General features: G+C 38.1%; 1 protein-coding gene across 5 annotated transcripts in view; it reads left to right on the top strand.

Moving 5' to 3' along the window:
- LOC131045794 (uncharacterized) overlaps window positions 1-19,051 on the top strand; it is a 266,420-nt gene that overhangs the window by 235,344 nt on the left and 12,025 nt on the right. For 4 of the 5 annotated variants that reach the window (XM_059221422.1, XM_057979440.2, XM_057979443.2 and 1 more), the window contains 4 exons: window positions 5,550-5,608; window positions 5,695-5,883; window positions 6,007-6,133; window positions 6,391-6,461. In XM_059221422.1, coding sequence (XP_059077405.1) covers window positions 5,550-5,608; window positions 5,695-5,883; window positions 6,007-6,133; window positions 6,391-6,461 — 446 coding nt within the window. The remainder of the gene's footprint in view (window positions 1-5,549; window positions 5,609-5,694; window positions 5,884-6,006; window positions 6,134-6,390; window positions 6,462-19,051) is intronic. The other variant, XM_057979441.2, reaches the window with a different exon arrangement.

The raw sequence follows: 19,051 nt of genomic DNA, 5'->3' as shown, positions 1-19,051 counted from the left end.
CTATTTTCAATAGCCATCCGAAGACCTGGAACCACAATTTCTACAGGGACCACGGTCTCCTTCCCGTACATAAGAAGAAGGATAATAAAGATTTTGAAGACTGCGGTCTTCCACACAGGGTTCCAATCGTTGCCAACACTCTTCGGATTATTTATGTCGCCAGGGTTTGGGGCGTCTCCCTTCCAATATTCTCTGTATTCCGGCAGGTACACCTCTGTTGGCTACTCTGGTTCTTCTACTTCGAGCCTGTAGCTTTGGAACATTTCGTAATCCTCTATTTGCCAGTGGAAGAGCCCGTTAAGTGAGCATACCTCATCTTCAGAACATCCCTCCAATTCGAGCACCCCTTCACTGTTCGGCTCCATCGCGTTCTTGCCCTTGCTTTCATCGGGACCCCCTTCCCCTTTATTAGAGTCCTCTGAGTCCGAGTCTGAAGAGGCGAGCTCTTTGCCGACATCTTGGGTGTGTAGGTCAATGGTATATTTCCGCCCTCCCTTCTCCATGGAAAGTGTATTTTTCTTCCAGTTGTGGTTTACCCTCGCATTGATCAACCACGCTCTCCCCAGGATGGCGTCATAGCCTTTCTTCTTCGAGGGAATAACCACGAAATCTAACAAGAATGGTTGCGTACCAATTGTCACTTGTTGGGCCATCAACAGGCCGAGTGGCTTAATCCCATGTTGGTCCGCTCCCACCAGGTTGAATGTGGGTGGCCATAGGGTGGGCTTCCCCAGCCGCTTCCATGTTTCTTCTGGTAGTACATTCACCCTAGATCCCCCGTCCACAATGGTGTCCTTCAGAATGGTCCCACGGATACCCATTTCTACCACAGCTGGGTGTCTACCACTGCTCAAGGCTAGTAACATCGAGTCAGTCGAAGGGCTGACGGAAATCTCCACCTGTGGTGTACTCTTCGAAGCGGTGGCGGGAACCCGTACCTGTGGTGCACTCGACAATGCGGTGGCGGGAACCCGTACCTGTGGTGCACTTGACGATGCGGTGGCGGGAACCCCTACCTGTGGTGCACTCGATAATGCGGTGGCGGGAACCCCTACCTGTGGTGCACTCAACACTGCGGTGCTTTGCACATTGGTGAGGGTGGCAGTCCTCAATTGTGGCATAGAGTCTAGAAGGTCTTTTACCTTTATCGGCACCTCTATCTGCAAGATTTGCCCAATGATGTTATTTTCCACTTCCGTACGGGATGATGTACTCGCCACCTCGTTGTCCCGTCGTTCGGTCGTCATCTCACGTTCAATATTGGCCTTTGCCTCTTGTAATTTCTCCTTCTCCGTACGGGGGTCGAGATAAGTGGCTTTTTTCGTCTGGGCGCGGGTGATCGCCAGTACTTCTTTCTCACCAGTCTTCTCAGCCTTCTCAATGTTGAGCAGATTAACCCCTGCTTGCGGGCAATTTGCGTCCTCATGGTCGCCTGGCCCACACCAACGACAGAGGTGCTGAGGGGTGGCTTCCTTCGTGCAATCATGGGCGAAGTGCCCCCACTGATTACAGGCCCTACATTGGATAATTGGCCGGCCCTTGGCGTCATACTGGATACGGCTTCCGTTATTGTTATTGTTGCTATTCCTTCCGCCGCTGCGTCTGTTGTCCCGGTATCCTCCAGATGATGCCGTTGTGTTAGCATGTTGGCCGGTACCCGCTGGTGCGGATGTTGTGGCCTGCTCCGTGAACAGCACTTGGTTCATTTGCGTACTTCGGGTTTTCATGTTGTATGGGCACTCCTTGGTGGAGTGTCCCATCACTTGGCAAATCTCGCAGAATGCCTTCTTTTGGCAAGTACCCTTTGTGTGCCCTTCCTCTTTGCACTCAGTGCACCATATGTCCCCTTCGTTCTGACCAGTGCTTCTCATTATTTTGAATTCTTTTCTCATTCGCTCCATGTCTTTCTGGAGCGCTTGCACCCGTTTGCCAGCCTCGTCATCGCTGCTGCTTTCCTGTGAAGAGTCATCATCCTCGGATGAGGATTTATTACTTTTCTTCTTCTTTGATGTTTTGTGTTCGCTCTCCAAGTCCATCGCCCTATTATAAGCGTCGTCATATGACGTCGGGGGTACAATTTTCATCTTCCTCCGTAGGGAGGATTTCAACCCTTCAACAAACCATCGTTTCTTCAATCCATCTGCGGGTTGGCTTTCCATTTTACCCAAGAGTTCTTTCAGCCTCCGATTGTATGCCTGTACTGTCTCCCTGGTACCTTGTTTGGTACTGTATATCTCCGTTACAATTTCATTGTCATCACGGAGCAACCAAAACTCCCCCGTGAATTCCTTTTGTAGATTGGCCCACGTGGCCACTTTTTGCTTGTCCACATCGGAGTACCAATCTATGGCAACTCCTCGTAACGTGGCTGGAAACTGTTGTACCCAGTCATCCTGGTCTGTTACTCCGTTGGCGGACCAAATGGTTTCACATGTATGGCAGTGCCGTAAGGGGTCTTCCTTGCCCTCCCCTGTGAACTTTGGCAATTTTTGTTTACTCGCCATCCCATCGCTGGGTCTCGCTCCTCTAATTCCTTGTGTGCTTGTACCTGGCGATCCTCCGCCTCTTGCAACTGAACCTCCACTCGTGGGTCCTCCGGAAAAAGTTGCTGACACCGAACCAAACAAATTGCCTCCCATACGGCACCCTTGTGCTCCCTCGGCACCTTCGGTCGTATCGTCACCTTCCGTTGTCTCCCTTCGGTTGTCTTCTGAAATGGACAAATTCTTTAGCAAGTCTCTGGTAGCGTCGATCAAGTTTAGACTTCGCCTTGTTTGTTCCACCAACTCTTTGCGGCTTCTTACCCTACGGTGGTATTCTGGCGAACTGTAGAGTTCTCCTTCGGCACCCTCCGTGACTCCTTTTGGCAGCCCTACAACAGTGTAGACAGTGTAGTTCTCTCCATCTATCTCTGCCTCCGCAACCTCCGTGACACCTCCTGGGTTCCCTTCGGGCAACCCCTCGGCCGGTCGTCCCTCGGCAAGCTGCCTTAGCCTACGCCTTCGTTCTATCTGCTGTCTGAGATTCAACGCGGTTTGTGCCACTTCCCATTCGTCACTCTGTATCTTTTTATTTTTGTCCTTATTTAGTCTATTGGGCATAAGTCAAGGGTTCAATTTCCCCTTCGCCTCTTGTTCCATGTGCGCGTCGTCGGTCTTTGGGCTCATCTCACTGACGGGTAGGCCCATCGCGTCCGTGCGCCATCCGCGTCTTCCGTTCCCGAGTACGTCTAGGCAGCGGCGCCAAATGTTTGCCCTCTCGGGTAAACGGTTAAATGCAGAAAGTAAATGCACAGAACATAATGGAAATATATTAAATAACCAGCCTCTATATTAATTCCACAGTCCATGTACAATAAGTGCTTATAACATTACATTTGACATGACTATCATGATCCTACTTCGAAGAAAAGGTACACAATATATAATACCCGAAGGGGTGCGACACAACCATCGCGACTCCAACTACCTACCCGTCGGCTAACTAACTGACCGCCGTAACTCATTATTACCGATGACAACATAAACATAATATAACAACATAACATAATGATTATTCTCGGCAACAACAGTGGCGTTAGCTCTGCTAGATCCAGGTACTCTACTAGAGGAACCAGATGCAATGGGCGAGGTGGTGGTGACTTTGCAGATACGTGGGCCACGCTGAGAGCCCACTATGCCTGAAGTGCTTCTTGTTCCTCTTCAATATCAATAGAAGCACCTTGAGATTCAGCTATGGCTGATCTCATGGCTAGCTTTACCCTCTCTCTCTGCAATTTCTTCTCTTCCCCAGCTGCAAGTAGGGCATTCATTTCTCTTTTTATTTCAGGAGTGCTGCCTATGTATTCTCTAGCATCATGTTTGTGTATGCCAACAAGGTGGTATTTGAGGCGGTTGATGCCTCCATGAAGTACTCTTTCACACTTTATGCAAATAACTTCCCTAGGTTCGGGTCCCTCATATGCATACCTCCAAGCTCGATCTCTAGCACCTTTGGGACGAGTGCCTATATAACCGGATGGGCATGGTTCTAGTGGCCAATCATGACTTGCCATTTTTAATGCTTAGCTAACCTACACATACAAAGTGAAAAAAAAAGTTAACATTTTAGCTAAACAATTTAGCAAACTATCTAAATTAGTTGAAAAACATTTAGACATCATTTAAAGTTTAAAAAGAAAAAAAAAAATATTAGGGTTTGATTTTATTTTGAAAACTAGATATTCTTCAAAAAAATAGTGAAAAAATCTACAAAACTTGTCAAAACTAGTGTTAAATCTTATTCAAATAAGTTAAAAAGATTTTAGACTACTTAGGAATGATTTCTAACTCATCTAAATTCAACAAAAAATAAACAAAATGTTTTAAAAAAGCATAGGAAAAAAAAAAAAAAAACTAACTTGGGAATCTGATTTTTCTTGAAAATCCCCTTCAAATCCCTTTCAAATCCACTTGGAATCACTCAAAAATCATTCCAAATCACCTTGCAAGTCACTCCAAGTTAACCTTCACCCTTCTCAGCCCAAAACCCAATCAAAAAACACAAAATGAATAACCTTTGTGCCGTTTTGCGTTTTCAGGCACAGGCGGGTGAGTTTTTGACTTGGGCTCGCCAAGTTTTGGCCAAAAACTTGCCCTAAAAGTCGTTATTACTTGCCGGATAGAAAAACTCGGCGAGAGTTCAACTCGCTAAGTTTTCGGCGAGTAGTTCAACTATGAGTTTTCCAAATAGTGTATTGTCCCCTAAGTTATTGGCTTAATTCAGATCATAGTTGGACACACATGGAAAGAGATGTGCTAAGGTGATGTCTAAAACTTGTGAAGTCAAAATTCATTTGTGAGCTGCAAAGCTGTGTTGTGGGAAGCACCATAGTATTTAATAAGATTGCATTCTGGGATGCTTCATTGGGAAGCTTAGTGACGAGTTACTCATCATGTTACATGTATTATTTGGCAACTCGCCGAGTTTTCGGCGAGTAGTTCAACTATGAGTTTTCCAAATAGTGTATTGTCCCCTGAGTTATTGGTTTAATTCAGATCATAGTTGGACACACATGGAAAGAGATGTGCTAAGGTGATGTCTAAAACTTGTTAAGTCAAAATTCATTTGTGAGCTGCAAAGCTGTGTTGTGGGAAGCACCATAGTATATAATAGGATTGCATTCTGGGATGCTTCATTGGGAAGCTTAGTGATGAGTTACTCATCATGTTGCATGTATTATTTGGACCAAAAGGAGAGGGCTTCTTTTCAAGTGTTACTAGTTGATAGAAATCACTTTATTGCTATTGTGATACATAATTTTATCATGTAATTTATCTACTGCACTTGTTCTTGGATCCATGTTTCTTTAAGAAGTTTTCATTCTATGGCACATAATGATTAAATTAAGTTTGAACATGTGGCATTAGTTCCTACCATTTAAGATCTTCATATGGATGAGTACGGATTTAACTTTTTTAGTATGCAATTAATGGCGGTGCTTGATAGACAGTACTTGTGATTGAATAGATAATCTGAAGAGACTGCTATTACATGATTCTGCTGCATAGGTTTGGAGATTTATGGACCTTAAATTTGGAGACAGGTGAAATTAAGGAAAGATCTGAAGGTATTTTTGAAACATTATCTCCTTCCAAATTCTTGTACCTTAACTGCATTTCCTAGGGTGCCTCTAATATTGATTGTGGAAGATAGCAGGGGTGCACTCTGTTGTGGAATTATTTAGGGAGAAAGCAACAAGTAAAATGGAAATTGCAGATGAAGTAGTTGAAGTTTTGATATCCAAGGACATGCCACAACTAGGATTTGTACAAGATTTCTCTGCACTAGATATTGTATCAAGTCTTGCAAAATTGCAGGATGTAATTGTACTGGTGGATACAGGTATTTAGTATTATTCTTAGTTTTGGTGTATTCTTGTAGCCAGTGGTTGTGTCTATACAGAAATGTTTACAACTTCTAAAGCTGAATGTTAGTAGTTTTAATTTTCTTATGTGTTTCTGGTAGATGGCCAGAGGATTTTGAAGGTTAAGTTGGAAACTGGAGATATTGGTCCTATTCAGCTTTCCAATTTCGGTTGTCTTGGGTTGCCTTACTGGTACCCATATGCCATGGAACAGATATCCAATTGCAGGTTAGGTTGAGTATTGTCCTTTTGCATTTATAGTCTTAACATTTGCAATCTTTCATTTTCTTTAAAGAAGTTAACATAAATATTTTATCCCTTATCTGTTATGATCTTCACTCTTTATCTAAGACTGTTCATATGATAACCGCATAATTTTTTGAGAAAATACTTGTATATCATTATCTGTTTACAGTTACTTGTATACAATTTCTATCAGTTTGGGAAACATTTCTGAATTCTTATATTCACTTCTGGGTATTCAGAAATACTGCAGATAAGAATACCAGTGGAAGCCATCGTCAAGGTTCATTACAACGTTTCCATGTCAAGCCAGGTATAGTCAAAACAGTTTCTCATTGTAGATTTCCATATTTTATGTGATCCTCCTATTTCCAGATTCTGTAGTGGAAGTGTTTAGAAGTAGATTATTTGAAATATGCTCTTAAGTCCTAAATGATTTCTCTAGTTAATCAATCAACGTATAGATTAGGTTGGTTTCCTTCTTGCCAATCTGAATCTTATTATTATAGAAAAGAACTTTCCTGGAAATGGACAAATATATGTATTCAATTTTTTATTCATTCCTATTCTTTGTGTTTTCAAAAGAAATGAAATTGTGAATTGGCTATGCCATGAAGAAACCTTATAATGTTTTATGTGCGCATTGAGTAGTAGTCATAGAAGAGTTGTATAGGATGGGGTTTGTTGTGACGTTTTCACACATCTCCCCACTTCAAATGGGGGCCCCCACTTTTTCGCTTTTAGTGTAGATGTTTTGCTTAGGTTGTTTAGTTTAGCAATAATTTTTAGTGTTTGCCTTTACTTATGAGAGCATGTCATGTCAAAATGCAAAAGGGTGCGTAGATTAGGAAAAGGGGTTAAATCAGTTTGAAAACCAAAACATGAAACATATCTAAGCTAACCATAAACTAGAATCACATGCAAAACCTTCCTAATCTAACCAACAGGACCATTGAAATGAAAACGAAATTAAAACATGAATGCAAACCTCGAATCTTCAATGAAACCCCGCTGCTCTTCCTTTCATCTCTAATGATGTTATGCTGCTCTCTTGTTTTCTAGGTGCACGAAACAGACAAAAGAAAGGATTGGTGTTCGAGATTTCGTAGGAATGTGTGATTATGCAAGATTAATTGTTAAAATTGAAGATTATTTTGACAGAACAACAGTGATTAAGCTAGATGATTGCTAAATAAAGTGACAAAATAAAACAACTCGAAAATTAGATAAATTGATGGAAATGGGAGTCCCAATTTATAGAAAACCGGAGACTCGACAGACAAACGAGATGAAAAAGATTTTTGATCGGGTGGACGGACCAGATTAAATGCACGACAAAGCTGCCATTCGTGGAAGGATGAAGGAGATGAGGAAAAAGAGGAGAAAAAGAAACAAAAAAAGATTTCCCAAGGATGCATTCCTTATTTTCGAATATAAAATTAAGATATAATGAGATATTTCCAAAACGTAGGGTTTTTGAAAATGAAAGATAAATCTTATAAATATCCAAGATAATATTGCCATTTTCGAAAATTAGGAGGATATTAGACAATTAAAAAAAAAGAAGCATATATTATCCTCCTATGAGAAGGTAATTAAAAAAACAAATAAATAAAGATATTTATTGAATTTTGATGACATAATTAGGTAATTGAATAATTAAAATAAATTATTCAACTAAAGGTTATTAAAATGAAACTTCAACTAAATAATTAAAATTATTTAATTAAAGGGGATAATTGAAATTAATTAAATAATTTAATACTATTTAATTAATATTAAAAAGGGTAGGTTTGATCAAAATGATGACAGATTAAAAGAAGAATAATTAGCAAGACGGGGCTTAATTAATTAAAGAATTAATTAAACTAAAAGGGCAAGTTAGTCAAACTAACGTTCGAAGATCTTGGTTAGGTCAAATTAAGTCAATTTTGGTCAAAATAGGTGAAATTGGAAAAACTTGGGAAGGTTCAAATAGAAAATTGAAAGATTTGTGCGAAAAATGGGAAAATTAGGTCAAAATGGGTAAACCCGAGCAACAACAGGTAAATCGGGTCAAAGTGGGCTGATGGACGGAATAGGGACGAATGCGGCGCTATGGGGTAGGAGAAGAGGTCAAAATGGAACCCCAAAACATGAATTGTTGGTTTTATTAAGATCAGAAATGTAAGCAATCAGAAAACACATAAGACAATGAACACATCAGATTATCTTGGGAAAACCCTCCCGCTCGAGGGAGAAAAAAACCCCAAAAATATATTGCATATATATTTAATGAAGGAGCAGAAATTTGCTTAACAACCAAACCCTTCACAAGGGTGAACTTGATACAAAGAACATGACTCTTCTTCATATAGATCTGCTGCCATGAACTGATGCTCTGCTGCTTCTAGGCCTGATAAGAATAAGAATTACTTTCAAATCTAATTGAATGAACTCCTTGTATATATACCAGACAAGGTGACCCTTCACATAGGTCGGCCTTCTTTAGTTTTAAATAACAAACATAAAACAACATTAATTAACAAGGCCGACCTGCCTTGACTATCTTAATAATAACTTAGGAGAAAATATCTCCCTAAACTATAAACACTAACACTCCCTCTTAGCTAGGGAGCTATTTTTCCAGAAATCTTTGTCATGGGGTCTCTCAACATGACACCCACAATGGCTACACCCATTTTTGGAAAGCTCAAAGGTTCATCACGGAGTCTCTCAACGTGATGTCGTCATCTCAACATGACATCCACCATGGCCACTTCCAGAGGGTGGAACAAGGGCTTTCACCTCAAATTTCTCCATCACAGAGAAAGATGCATTAACAAGGGCTTGCACCTCAAACTTCCCTCTCTCAGAGAAGAATGCATTAACAAGGGTTTGCACCTCAAACTTCCCTCTCTCAAAGAAGAATGCATTAACACTAGACCTTAATGATAATGTGGCTCCTCTGAAGCTCCAAGTACATGCATCAACCTTTTGACCTCCTTGTCCAAGGTTGCCTTAGATGGATTTGTTAGACTCCCTCTGAATGTTATTTCCTCCTCTTTGTAACAACTAATCGCAAAGACAATCTGTATGGGTTCTTCCTCTTCGAGAAATGTTTTCAGCCATCAACTTAGTCCCATGACTGCAAGCATCAAGTTCTTTCTCCCTTGAATGCAATCTCTCTTATGCTTCTTGGTCCGTCCTGAAAGCATTTAGAGAATTTGATAATAGTTCATAGAACTAAACTATGTCGAAGAGAAATATCAATGCTAGAAGCATACACAATTCACTATCCCGATGTTATCGCATGAATTAATAACTAATCATGAACATTAATCAACATGGAATACTTATCTCTTTATTGATTAATCTTAGAACCTTAGTCCACTTCCACTACAGGAGGGACACGAAAGGAGCGATCAGGCCAAGCTTTTAGCTTTGGCCGACAATCACATCATTATCAATAAAAAAACTGTGAAGTATTAGAATCTTCATACCCATCCCCATACTGCAAAAACAACATCCAACATTTCTATAATAATCTCCTTTGTCAAGTGCCAAACATAGAAATGACGAACAAAGTGACATGAGCATGTCAATATTCGGAAGTATGCAGAACCAAACACGATTCGTTGGACTCGAAAGTCTTGGAAAGCAACACCAATTAAGTCGCACCCTTGTAATACGGGAATCTAAATAGATTAATACGCACAAATGCACTAGGAATTATTGTTATATTTAAAAAATCCGGTCACAACTGGGAAGAGAATCGCTTAACACAACAATGAATCGCTACAAAGCACAAGAGTGAATATCGTGTATGTCTCGGTGGTCCTCCGCTCAAATGAATGATTTCTTCTCAATCTGTGTAAATCGACTCCTGCTTGTAGAGATGTCAACGGTGTATTTCCGGCACCAATAGTCCTTGCATATATTCCATCCACGTACGGGCGAAGTGTTCACGGGAACTAAACGCGCCTAGCAGACACGGGAGTATTGTGCGCTCACCAGGCGTCCATAGCATTAATTGACCGTGAATGATATCGTGATTCTTCAGAAAATGATGGTGTGTGTGAAACCTCCAGCAATGGGTAGACTCGTTAAGTCCAGAAAATACTCTCTTTAGAGACGCCAATGTGAAGCGATGAAACCGTTCAACTCTCGATTGCCACTTATGATTTCATAAGTTAAGGCCAGTGTTCTGTAGATTGCCTGTGCTCGATTACTTGTTATTGAATATCAACTCCCTCAAATACAGATGGCCTTTCTGGTCAAATTGTGACTGCAACGAGATGCTACTCTGGAATGAATGAACTTGTATCAAATAACGATATAGACAATAATCGACTCTTTCAGATTCACAAACAAATCGTTCTTTCACCATCGATTGTCTCTTTCCTTCAGCGACTGAAACCACACTAGAGTGCTTAAGCAAATCTGATCATGTCTTTTCTTAACTTGGCTTTGATACCATGTTGGTTTTATTAAGATTAGAAATGTAAGCAATCATAAAACAGATAAGACAATGAACACATTAGAATATCCTAGGAAAACCCTCCTACTCGAGGGAGAAAAAAACCCAGCAAATATATCTCATATATATTTAATGAAGGAGCAAAAATCTGCTTTACAACCAAACCCTTCACAAGGGTGAACTTGATACAAAGAACATGACTCTTCTTCATATAGATCTGCTGCCATGAAATGATGCTCTGTTGCTGCTAGGCTAGATAGGAATAAGAATTACTTTTTAATTAAAATTATTAAATCGAAATTAATTAAATAATTTAATATTATTTAATTAATATTAAAAAGGGGAGGTTTGATCAAAATGATGATAAATTAAAAGTAGAATAATTAGCAAGATGAGGCTTAATTAAGTAAAGAATTAAACCTAAAAGGGCAAGCTAGTCAAACTGATGTCCGAAGACCTTGGTTAGGTCAAATTAAGTCAATTTTGGTCAAAATATGTGAAATTGGAAAGATTTGGGAAAGGTTCGGATAGAAAATGGAAAGATTTGAGCAAAAATGGGAAAATTAGGTCAAACTGGGTAAAACCAAGCAACAACGGGTAAACCGGGTTGATGGACGGGAACGGGACGAATTCAGCACCATGGGGCAAGAGAAGTGGTCAAAATGGAACCCCAAAATAGGAATAAGGAAAAAAAGAAGCCAATGAGACCGAAAATGGAAAGTGGGAAGCGACAGGACTGAAAAGAAGGCAAAAAGTTGTAAAATTGAGACAGGGGTTCAGGTTGAAAGATGACATCATCGAAACGAGAGGGGAATGAAACGATGCAAAGGAGATGAAGCTAAGGATAAAATGAAACCCCAAACTTGAAATGGGAAGAAAATGGAAAAGGTGAAATAGGGGGACTGAATCAGGGGCAAAAAACCCTAATTGGGACAAAATTAGGCAAAATGACATTGCGAGAGTGACAATAGAAAGATTTGATGCAAGGGGGATGAATTTAAGGGTAAAATGAAACCCCAAACTTGAAATGGGAAGAAAATGGAATGATCTAGACAGAAAATGAAAAAGGGAAAATAGGGCCGGATTGTGCGAATAATGAAGATTATATGCGCAATTAGGTTAAAAATGGAGAACGCAAGTGATACGGATTTTTAGTGTCTATAGGATGTGAAAATTGCAAGGAAATGATCCTAAGTGTCAAGTTGTCTTAGCTTGTTAGTTTATTTTTCTAAGTGTTGAGTTTCAATCTGCCTTAAAATTCGAGTAAAATGATGGAAATGTTGCAAATTGATGTGAATTTTGTGTTAAAATGTCAAAAGTCCCTATAGGAGTCGTTTTTACACTCCTAGGAGGTGAAATGTACCCAAAGATGCGCAAAGTCCCAATGGAGTTATGTTTTCCAGCCTTGAAAACATTGGAAAATTCACAAAGTCCTGATGGAAATAGAATTTTCACTGTATAAATTGATAAAATTGGTTAAATGTGGGCTTTTAATGTATGAAAATCAACTAATTCTTGATGGAAAACATTTTTCCACTGAGAAGTTAAGTCATAAATCACAAAGTCTTGATGGGAGACGTTTTTCCACCTAGCAATCAAGATGAAAATGCAAAGTCCCGATGGAGGACGTTTTTCCACTCCATTTTGAGCATGAAGGTACCTATTTAATTATAAGGACAAGAAAAGTCCTGATGGAGGTCGAATTTCCACTCCAGGACTAAGTTTACAAGCAAAGGAAGATGTTTTTTTGGAAAGTCCCAATGACTCAGGAATTTCCACTTAGGACAAAAGAAAGGAAATGTCATAACCCCTTTTTGGACATTGGATTATTGTGATTAAATAAATACAATAATTAAAACATTTATTAATTAACATTTAATAATATTGGAAAATCGTCTCATTTATGAGACTTCACGATTTTCCTCTAAAGTGAGAGGGTTGTCATAACCCCACATCTTGGTGATATAATTAATACTAGTTTTTGTGATTCTTCATCATAATAATAAATTATCATTTATTATGTAATTAATTATTGATGTTAATAGTAGTATTAATCATTCATTAATATAAAAAATAAAATTAATTCTCACTTGGCTCAAAGCAACGATTGTATTGAAACCTTTGCTTGTTACACAAGGTAAACAGCATCGAGTAAGATTATTAAATGCTAATATTTAAATAGTGGCCAGGTACAAAGTATCATAAGTAAGACCTTAGCATCTAATAATAAAGATAATACTCAATGATATCTCCATTACCGATCAGAAAATGACACAAGAATAATCACTATAGATTAACGATATAATGGAAAGGAATTGATTAACTATTATCAAGCATCGATGGGTTAAGTAATAACAAAGAAGATGATAGATACACATCATTGATTGATTAAGAGACAATGATTAATACAAATTGTTTATTAAGAATCATATCAAAGGCTGCAATGTCACTTGAAATAATAGTAATCCATTTACAAAGATCAGCAATTACCATATATATAGAAGGGTGCATTAAATAATGCCAAGGAATAATTGTTAGGCGATGGAGTCATTAAGATAATTGTTAAGAATAAGGAGGAGACGTATCTAGGACCATATGACTCTTCAATTCATAAAATACATATAATAAGTCATTCAGGCTGACGTTGGGGAGAAAGGAAAGGGGCAATGATTATATAGTGTATGCTCATAAGAGGAGGACAGGCAATAACTGTTTGTTTTGGGGTATGCATAGGGGAAGTGCGTGATACGTATGCCTTATATATAAAACCCGATACTATGTCTATATGCAGAACTCAATAGAAATATTATTATAGATTGCAATACGTATGGGTTACATTACAATTGTTAACAGATTTGCAAGGAGATATTAATAATAGATTGGATCAGAACAGAACTGTTATTTAGTTACAGGCAGTAGCATCTTTGTTCTTTGTGGTATGCATGGGAATGTGCTTAATATATATATGCATAATATATGGAGCCCGATATCATCCTTATGTAGGATTTAATAAACTTAATAATAGTAATAATATAGTTTTAATAATAACTAAGTTGCCGGTTCGGGTTCGGGTTCCGGTTCGGGTTCGAAGAACCCGGTACGCCGGTACGGCAAAATTTTGAAAAGGGGTTTGGGTTCGTTTGGGTTCGTTAGTACAAAAACATGTAAATTTATATATATATATATATATTATATATATATATATCAAAGCCTATAAGCATGAATTAAAATATGCATGTCACATAGCATCATATGAACAACAAAACAAACATAAACTTGTAATCATAGCATCATGATCATACCATAATTGATAATAGCATCATATACATCAAGTTTAATATCAAAATGACAAAATATTCAAGTATCATTGTTTCAACTTTCAAAAATATAAACTTAAAAGTTTAATCATCAAATGGATCATCTAATTCTTCATCCTCCTCCTCCTCCTCCTCCTCATCCTCATTGACATTGACATTACATGAGCCAATGCCACTTGCACTTGCACTATAAGTTGGCTCAATTTCCGAGTCATCAAGTGTCAATGCAAGAAGCTGAGAACCAGGAGCATCCAAATCAGTATGCTCTGGCTCTATATCCCACATCTTTGTTTCCCCTTGTGTGTAGTCATGTTGTTTGTGTGAAAGAAGACGTAGGTTGGAATGCACATATACTAAATTCTCCGCTCTTTTTGATAGCAGCCTATTGCGCTTTACTGAGTGGATGAAAGAGTATGTGCTCCAATTTCTTTCTGAAGCAGATGAACTAGCAACCTATGAAGACAAAGTAAACAATTAAAGTTATACATTAATAAAAATAAAATTACTAGCAACCTATGAAGACAAAGTAAACTATAAATAAACTAAAACTTGTAAATTAAAAATTTTAATTAATTAAACTTACTTGTGATAAAACTTTTATAGCGAGGGGTTGTAGGTGTTGGAAGCATGTGCCATGGAAGTACCACCAGCTATGAGCATCTTTCTTGGATCTATGACGAAGTGCATCAACACTTAGACCATTCCCATTTGCGAATTCTATGAACTCATTTGTAACAACATCTCGCAAATCATCATCGGGATATAGTCTAAGAAATGCTGCCTTATACCCATCAGATACTTCTAGATCTCTCCATGGTGGAATCCTTCCTGGTTTATCAAGAAACTGATTGCTATAGTACTTAGGTGTCAAGGCATAGGCAAGAAGGTGCAAAGGAGTGGTCATCTTATTCCACCTCTCTACAATAATTAATTCCAGTTCTTTGAAGAATTTCTCCTGAGGATCATTCTCTTTTTCATTTATAGTGAACTTTATTTTTTCAAGCATTGAATCAATGCCATCATAAATCTCACCTATGCAAGGCCTATCCATGTCTGTATAGCGAATCATGCTCATGATGGGCTCAGTGATACTTAGGAGATATGTAACAAGATCCCACCATTTCTCATCCAATATTCTATCCCTAATTTTTCCTGCCCTCTCAGTGCTACTTTGCTTCCATACAGTCCAATTGGTGCTGATCACCATATTGCATAGTGCCACTCTAACTTTCACAAGTCGTCTTAAGACGATTGTGTTTGATGCAAAACGGGTCTCAGCAACCTATAACACAAATTAATGCCAAATTATTAAAAAATAAAGCCAAACTTTAAAGAAGAATACACAATATAGCTTACACAATGATATTATTAACATTGAAAATTCAAAAAAATCAGAAAATGTAAAATTAAATTACTATTTCACTTACCTTCAATAGCTCCAAATTCGAATAGGTTCTAAAAATCCCTTGAGACATGTGGTGGTTTGTGATGAACATCTGGATGTCCTCAGCCTCTGCATACACATCTCTGATCCATTTTATTTTTTGCCCAATCCTTTGTAGCATAAGATTGAGCGAATGTACCGCACAAGGTGTCCAAAAGATGTGATCATAGCGTTGCTCAACCAACAAACCAGCAGCTCTACAATTTTTTGCATTGTCCGTTATGACTTGGACAACATTGCGGGGTCCCACAGACTCAATGGCAGAGATGAGAATTTCTGCAATAAATTCGCCATCTTTTATTTGGCCCTCACAATCCACAGCTCTCAAAAACATTGCCCCTTTAGGGGACACCGCTATGACATTGATCAAGGGACGGTTTTTAGCATCTTTCCACCCATCTGAAACAATTGTTACACCTGTCTCAACCCACGAATCCCTTATGGGTTTCAATGCATCTTCAACCCTCTTCACCTCTTTCTCCAATAATGTTCCACGTACCTTCTCATAACCGGGGCCCTTATACCCTCTTGGTGCCTCATTAACACTTTTTATCATTTGCTTCCAATATGGGGAGCGAACAACATTGAATGACAAACCATTTGCATAAATGCACCTTACTATATCTTGATCAGCATTGTCTCTACTCTCATTTTGGAATGCGGTTTCTAAAGGCCCTTTTGTTCTTTTACGTGTCAAGGGTGGTTCACTTTGAGGTTCATTTGTGGCAAAGAAGGGGTGGTCTTCTACTACAATACTGGGATTAGAAGGGCCTTGCATTCCCCTTGTTTTCTTTGATGCGGTTTGGTTCAATCTACGGGCTTCCCTCTCTTCTGCTGCCTCATGCTCCCTAATATATTTCATCACTATCTCATCTGGTATAGGTTTACCATTTTTGCCAGGGCATTTTTTGATGCCTCTTCCTTTTATTCCACACAAATGGCCTACCACTCGATAATATGAACTATTACGTTCAATATCACATCCATGGCATTTCCAACGGAATCCCCCACCTCCCGGAAGTTGTTTTATAATGTCCACATATTTCCATAAGGGAGAATTTGGATCATTTCTTTGTTTTGCAATTATTTGTTCATTGCCAATGGAGGAAGATGTAGATGCCATTCTAGTTCCTATGGCAAGAAATAAAATAAACATATTCAAAAACAAAAACTAAATAATGAAAAAAAATTCAAGTTTCATGTTTGACAATTTGTGAAACAAAAATAGTTGGAAAAAAATGTTTAAAAACCTACCTCTTGCTGCCAATTGAAGCTTGAAAATGTATGGAAATGATGCTGCAACACTTGTTGAAGCTTCTAAAATCAGTCTTCAACTCCTCCTCTTTGATCTTGGAAGCCAAATTTTGTTCAACCTCTCTTCAACCTGCTCTCATAAAAAATTTGTTTGCAACACAAATGAGGTGAAATGTGTCAATAAGATGTTTTAGAAGTGTTTTTTAGGTTATAATTTTCGCTTTTTTAAAGGCGGAATTGAAAAAAAAATAAAATTTGGTTTGTTTTTTAACTTATTGGGCCGCCCAGCCACGCGGGTTCGACTGGGTCCGCCCGGGTTCGACTGGGTTCGACCCCGGGTTCGACTGGGTTCGACCCGGGTCGAACCCACCCTGGGTTTTACGAACCCTGGTCGAACCCGGGTCGAACCGGACCCGTACCACGGACCCGGTCGAACCCGGACCCGTACCAGGGCTTCCCAGGGGCGAACCCTGCAACTTAGAATAATAATAATAAAGAAGCTGTAATTATAATTATTATATAGTGTTATTGATATTATGTGGGAATATAACTCAGAAATTATTCTTTGGACTGATCTTCAGCAGACTTATAAAGGAAATTCCCAGATAGGCAAATTACATAATATTAGCATAAGAGTGAAATATATGTAAAGCCAATATATAAGAACATAAGAATGGCAGACCAGATCTGTTATGTGTCAAATCTGTCTGCCACATTACTATATTTACTTATTTACGTATCTATATAATTAGAATGATCAATGAGGGATAACATAAAGATGGATAATAATAAATATTAATATAATAATTATAGTTAATATTAATACAAGAAAAATTAATTATTAATTAGTAAATTAATAAATATTTATTAAATCACCAAAACAAAGTATTTATTAATTAATTGATAATAATAAGTATTTATTAATTAAAAATTAATAAATGTGTAAATGATTTATAAATCAAAATAGGATTAATTATTTAGTATGGTAAGATAGCTAGTACTTGATAGACTAAAGAAAAGGTAGAACAACCTAGGTTGGATTCATGTTAAGATAGTTTTTGTCTTTTAATCGATTTAGTTAATTTATAAATATATTGGAAATCGATTAATTACGGTTAGGACAAAAGAAAGGAAATGATGAGTCCTGTTGGTTGAAAATTTGCACACCTAGGAAGATGTGCAAAATTGTGGTTTCAACCACAATGTGTGAGTTAAAAACTCTCCTAATTTAAGGGAAGGCTCCCCCTTTTCTACTAATACTAACAACTAAACACTAATCTAACTTGGGTGGGACAACATCCTTTTCTCTTTCTTCAGAAAAGATGATATTCTTTTCTCTTTTTAGAAAAGAAACAACAGTTAAGAAAAGAAATACAGCAACTTAAGGAACTTTAACAATTACAAGAATGTTTATACAAAAGGAGGTGAAGTTTCTGTGAAAGCTCAAAGTCTTCCGTCACTTCCCAGAGACGAGAAAATAGAAACAAAGCTCAAAGTCTTTACTTTCCACTATCCTATCTACCTTTCCAAAATGATTAAAATAAGAATAATGTACAACATATAACAACACAAAGTCTGCTAATACGGTGCACTTCTAAACTACTTCAAGGGAACAACTACAAGCACAAAGTCTTACAACTCTTCTCGGTTTTGAATACTTAACTACAATAATTTAACCCTCAATACTTGTAGCACAAAGTCTACAAGAAGTCAGATTAAAACTCCTTTCAACAACTCTGTTAGAACTTCAAGCAAATGTAGGAAATATACCACTATGACATAAGAACACAATGGATATAAGGGTAATACTTCAACACAAAGTTTGAAACCGAAAGCCTTCTTGATATTACTTGAGAAAACAATTTACAAGTACGAAGCACAAAGTCTTTATGACTGTAAATTTCTACAGAGTTTTCTTGCTTGCTGAAAAAGAGAGAAAATGCATAGAGCACCCTTCGATATATATAGAAGAGGGGCTGAGAGCAAAAAGTGGGAGAAGTTCGGAGAAGTCCAACTAACTAAGACTTTTTCCTCAACTAACTATGAATTATTTATAATTACAGTCCTATTGTCTTTCGACTTGTGATTTGTTTACATGTAATTACAAGTTACAAGAATGCAAGTAATGGGACTACTCGCAATTAGAATTTTTGACATTACATGTAATTTGTCAAAGAGAAATTACAAATGCAAAATTGAAACTAATCTAAGTGTCTGAGACACGACTTTATTTACATCGTCCTCTGTCTAAGAGGTCTTCATGCTATTGGCAATTGAAGTATTCAAGATTGGTGAAGTATTTGTCTAGGAACAACAACTTGCATCATTTGACCATGAATGGTAATGACAGTGATTTCATGAAGATTAACCATTAAACTTGAAGATAATTAACATTCTTTATTGGTCACTCTGACAGTGAAAGTCACTGC

The sequence above is a fragment of the Cryptomeria japonica genome, chromosome 5 (genome assembly GCF_030272615.1).
Source record: "Cryptomeria japonica chromosome 5, Sugi_1.0, whole genome shotgun sequence".
Classification (NCBI taxonomy): Eukaryota; Viridiplantae; Streptophyta; class Pinopsida; order Cupressales; family Cupressaceae; genus Cryptomeria; species Cryptomeria japonica.
Note: the sequence above shows the minus strand (reverse complement) of the source record. Positions and strands in the feature narration are given on the sequence as shown.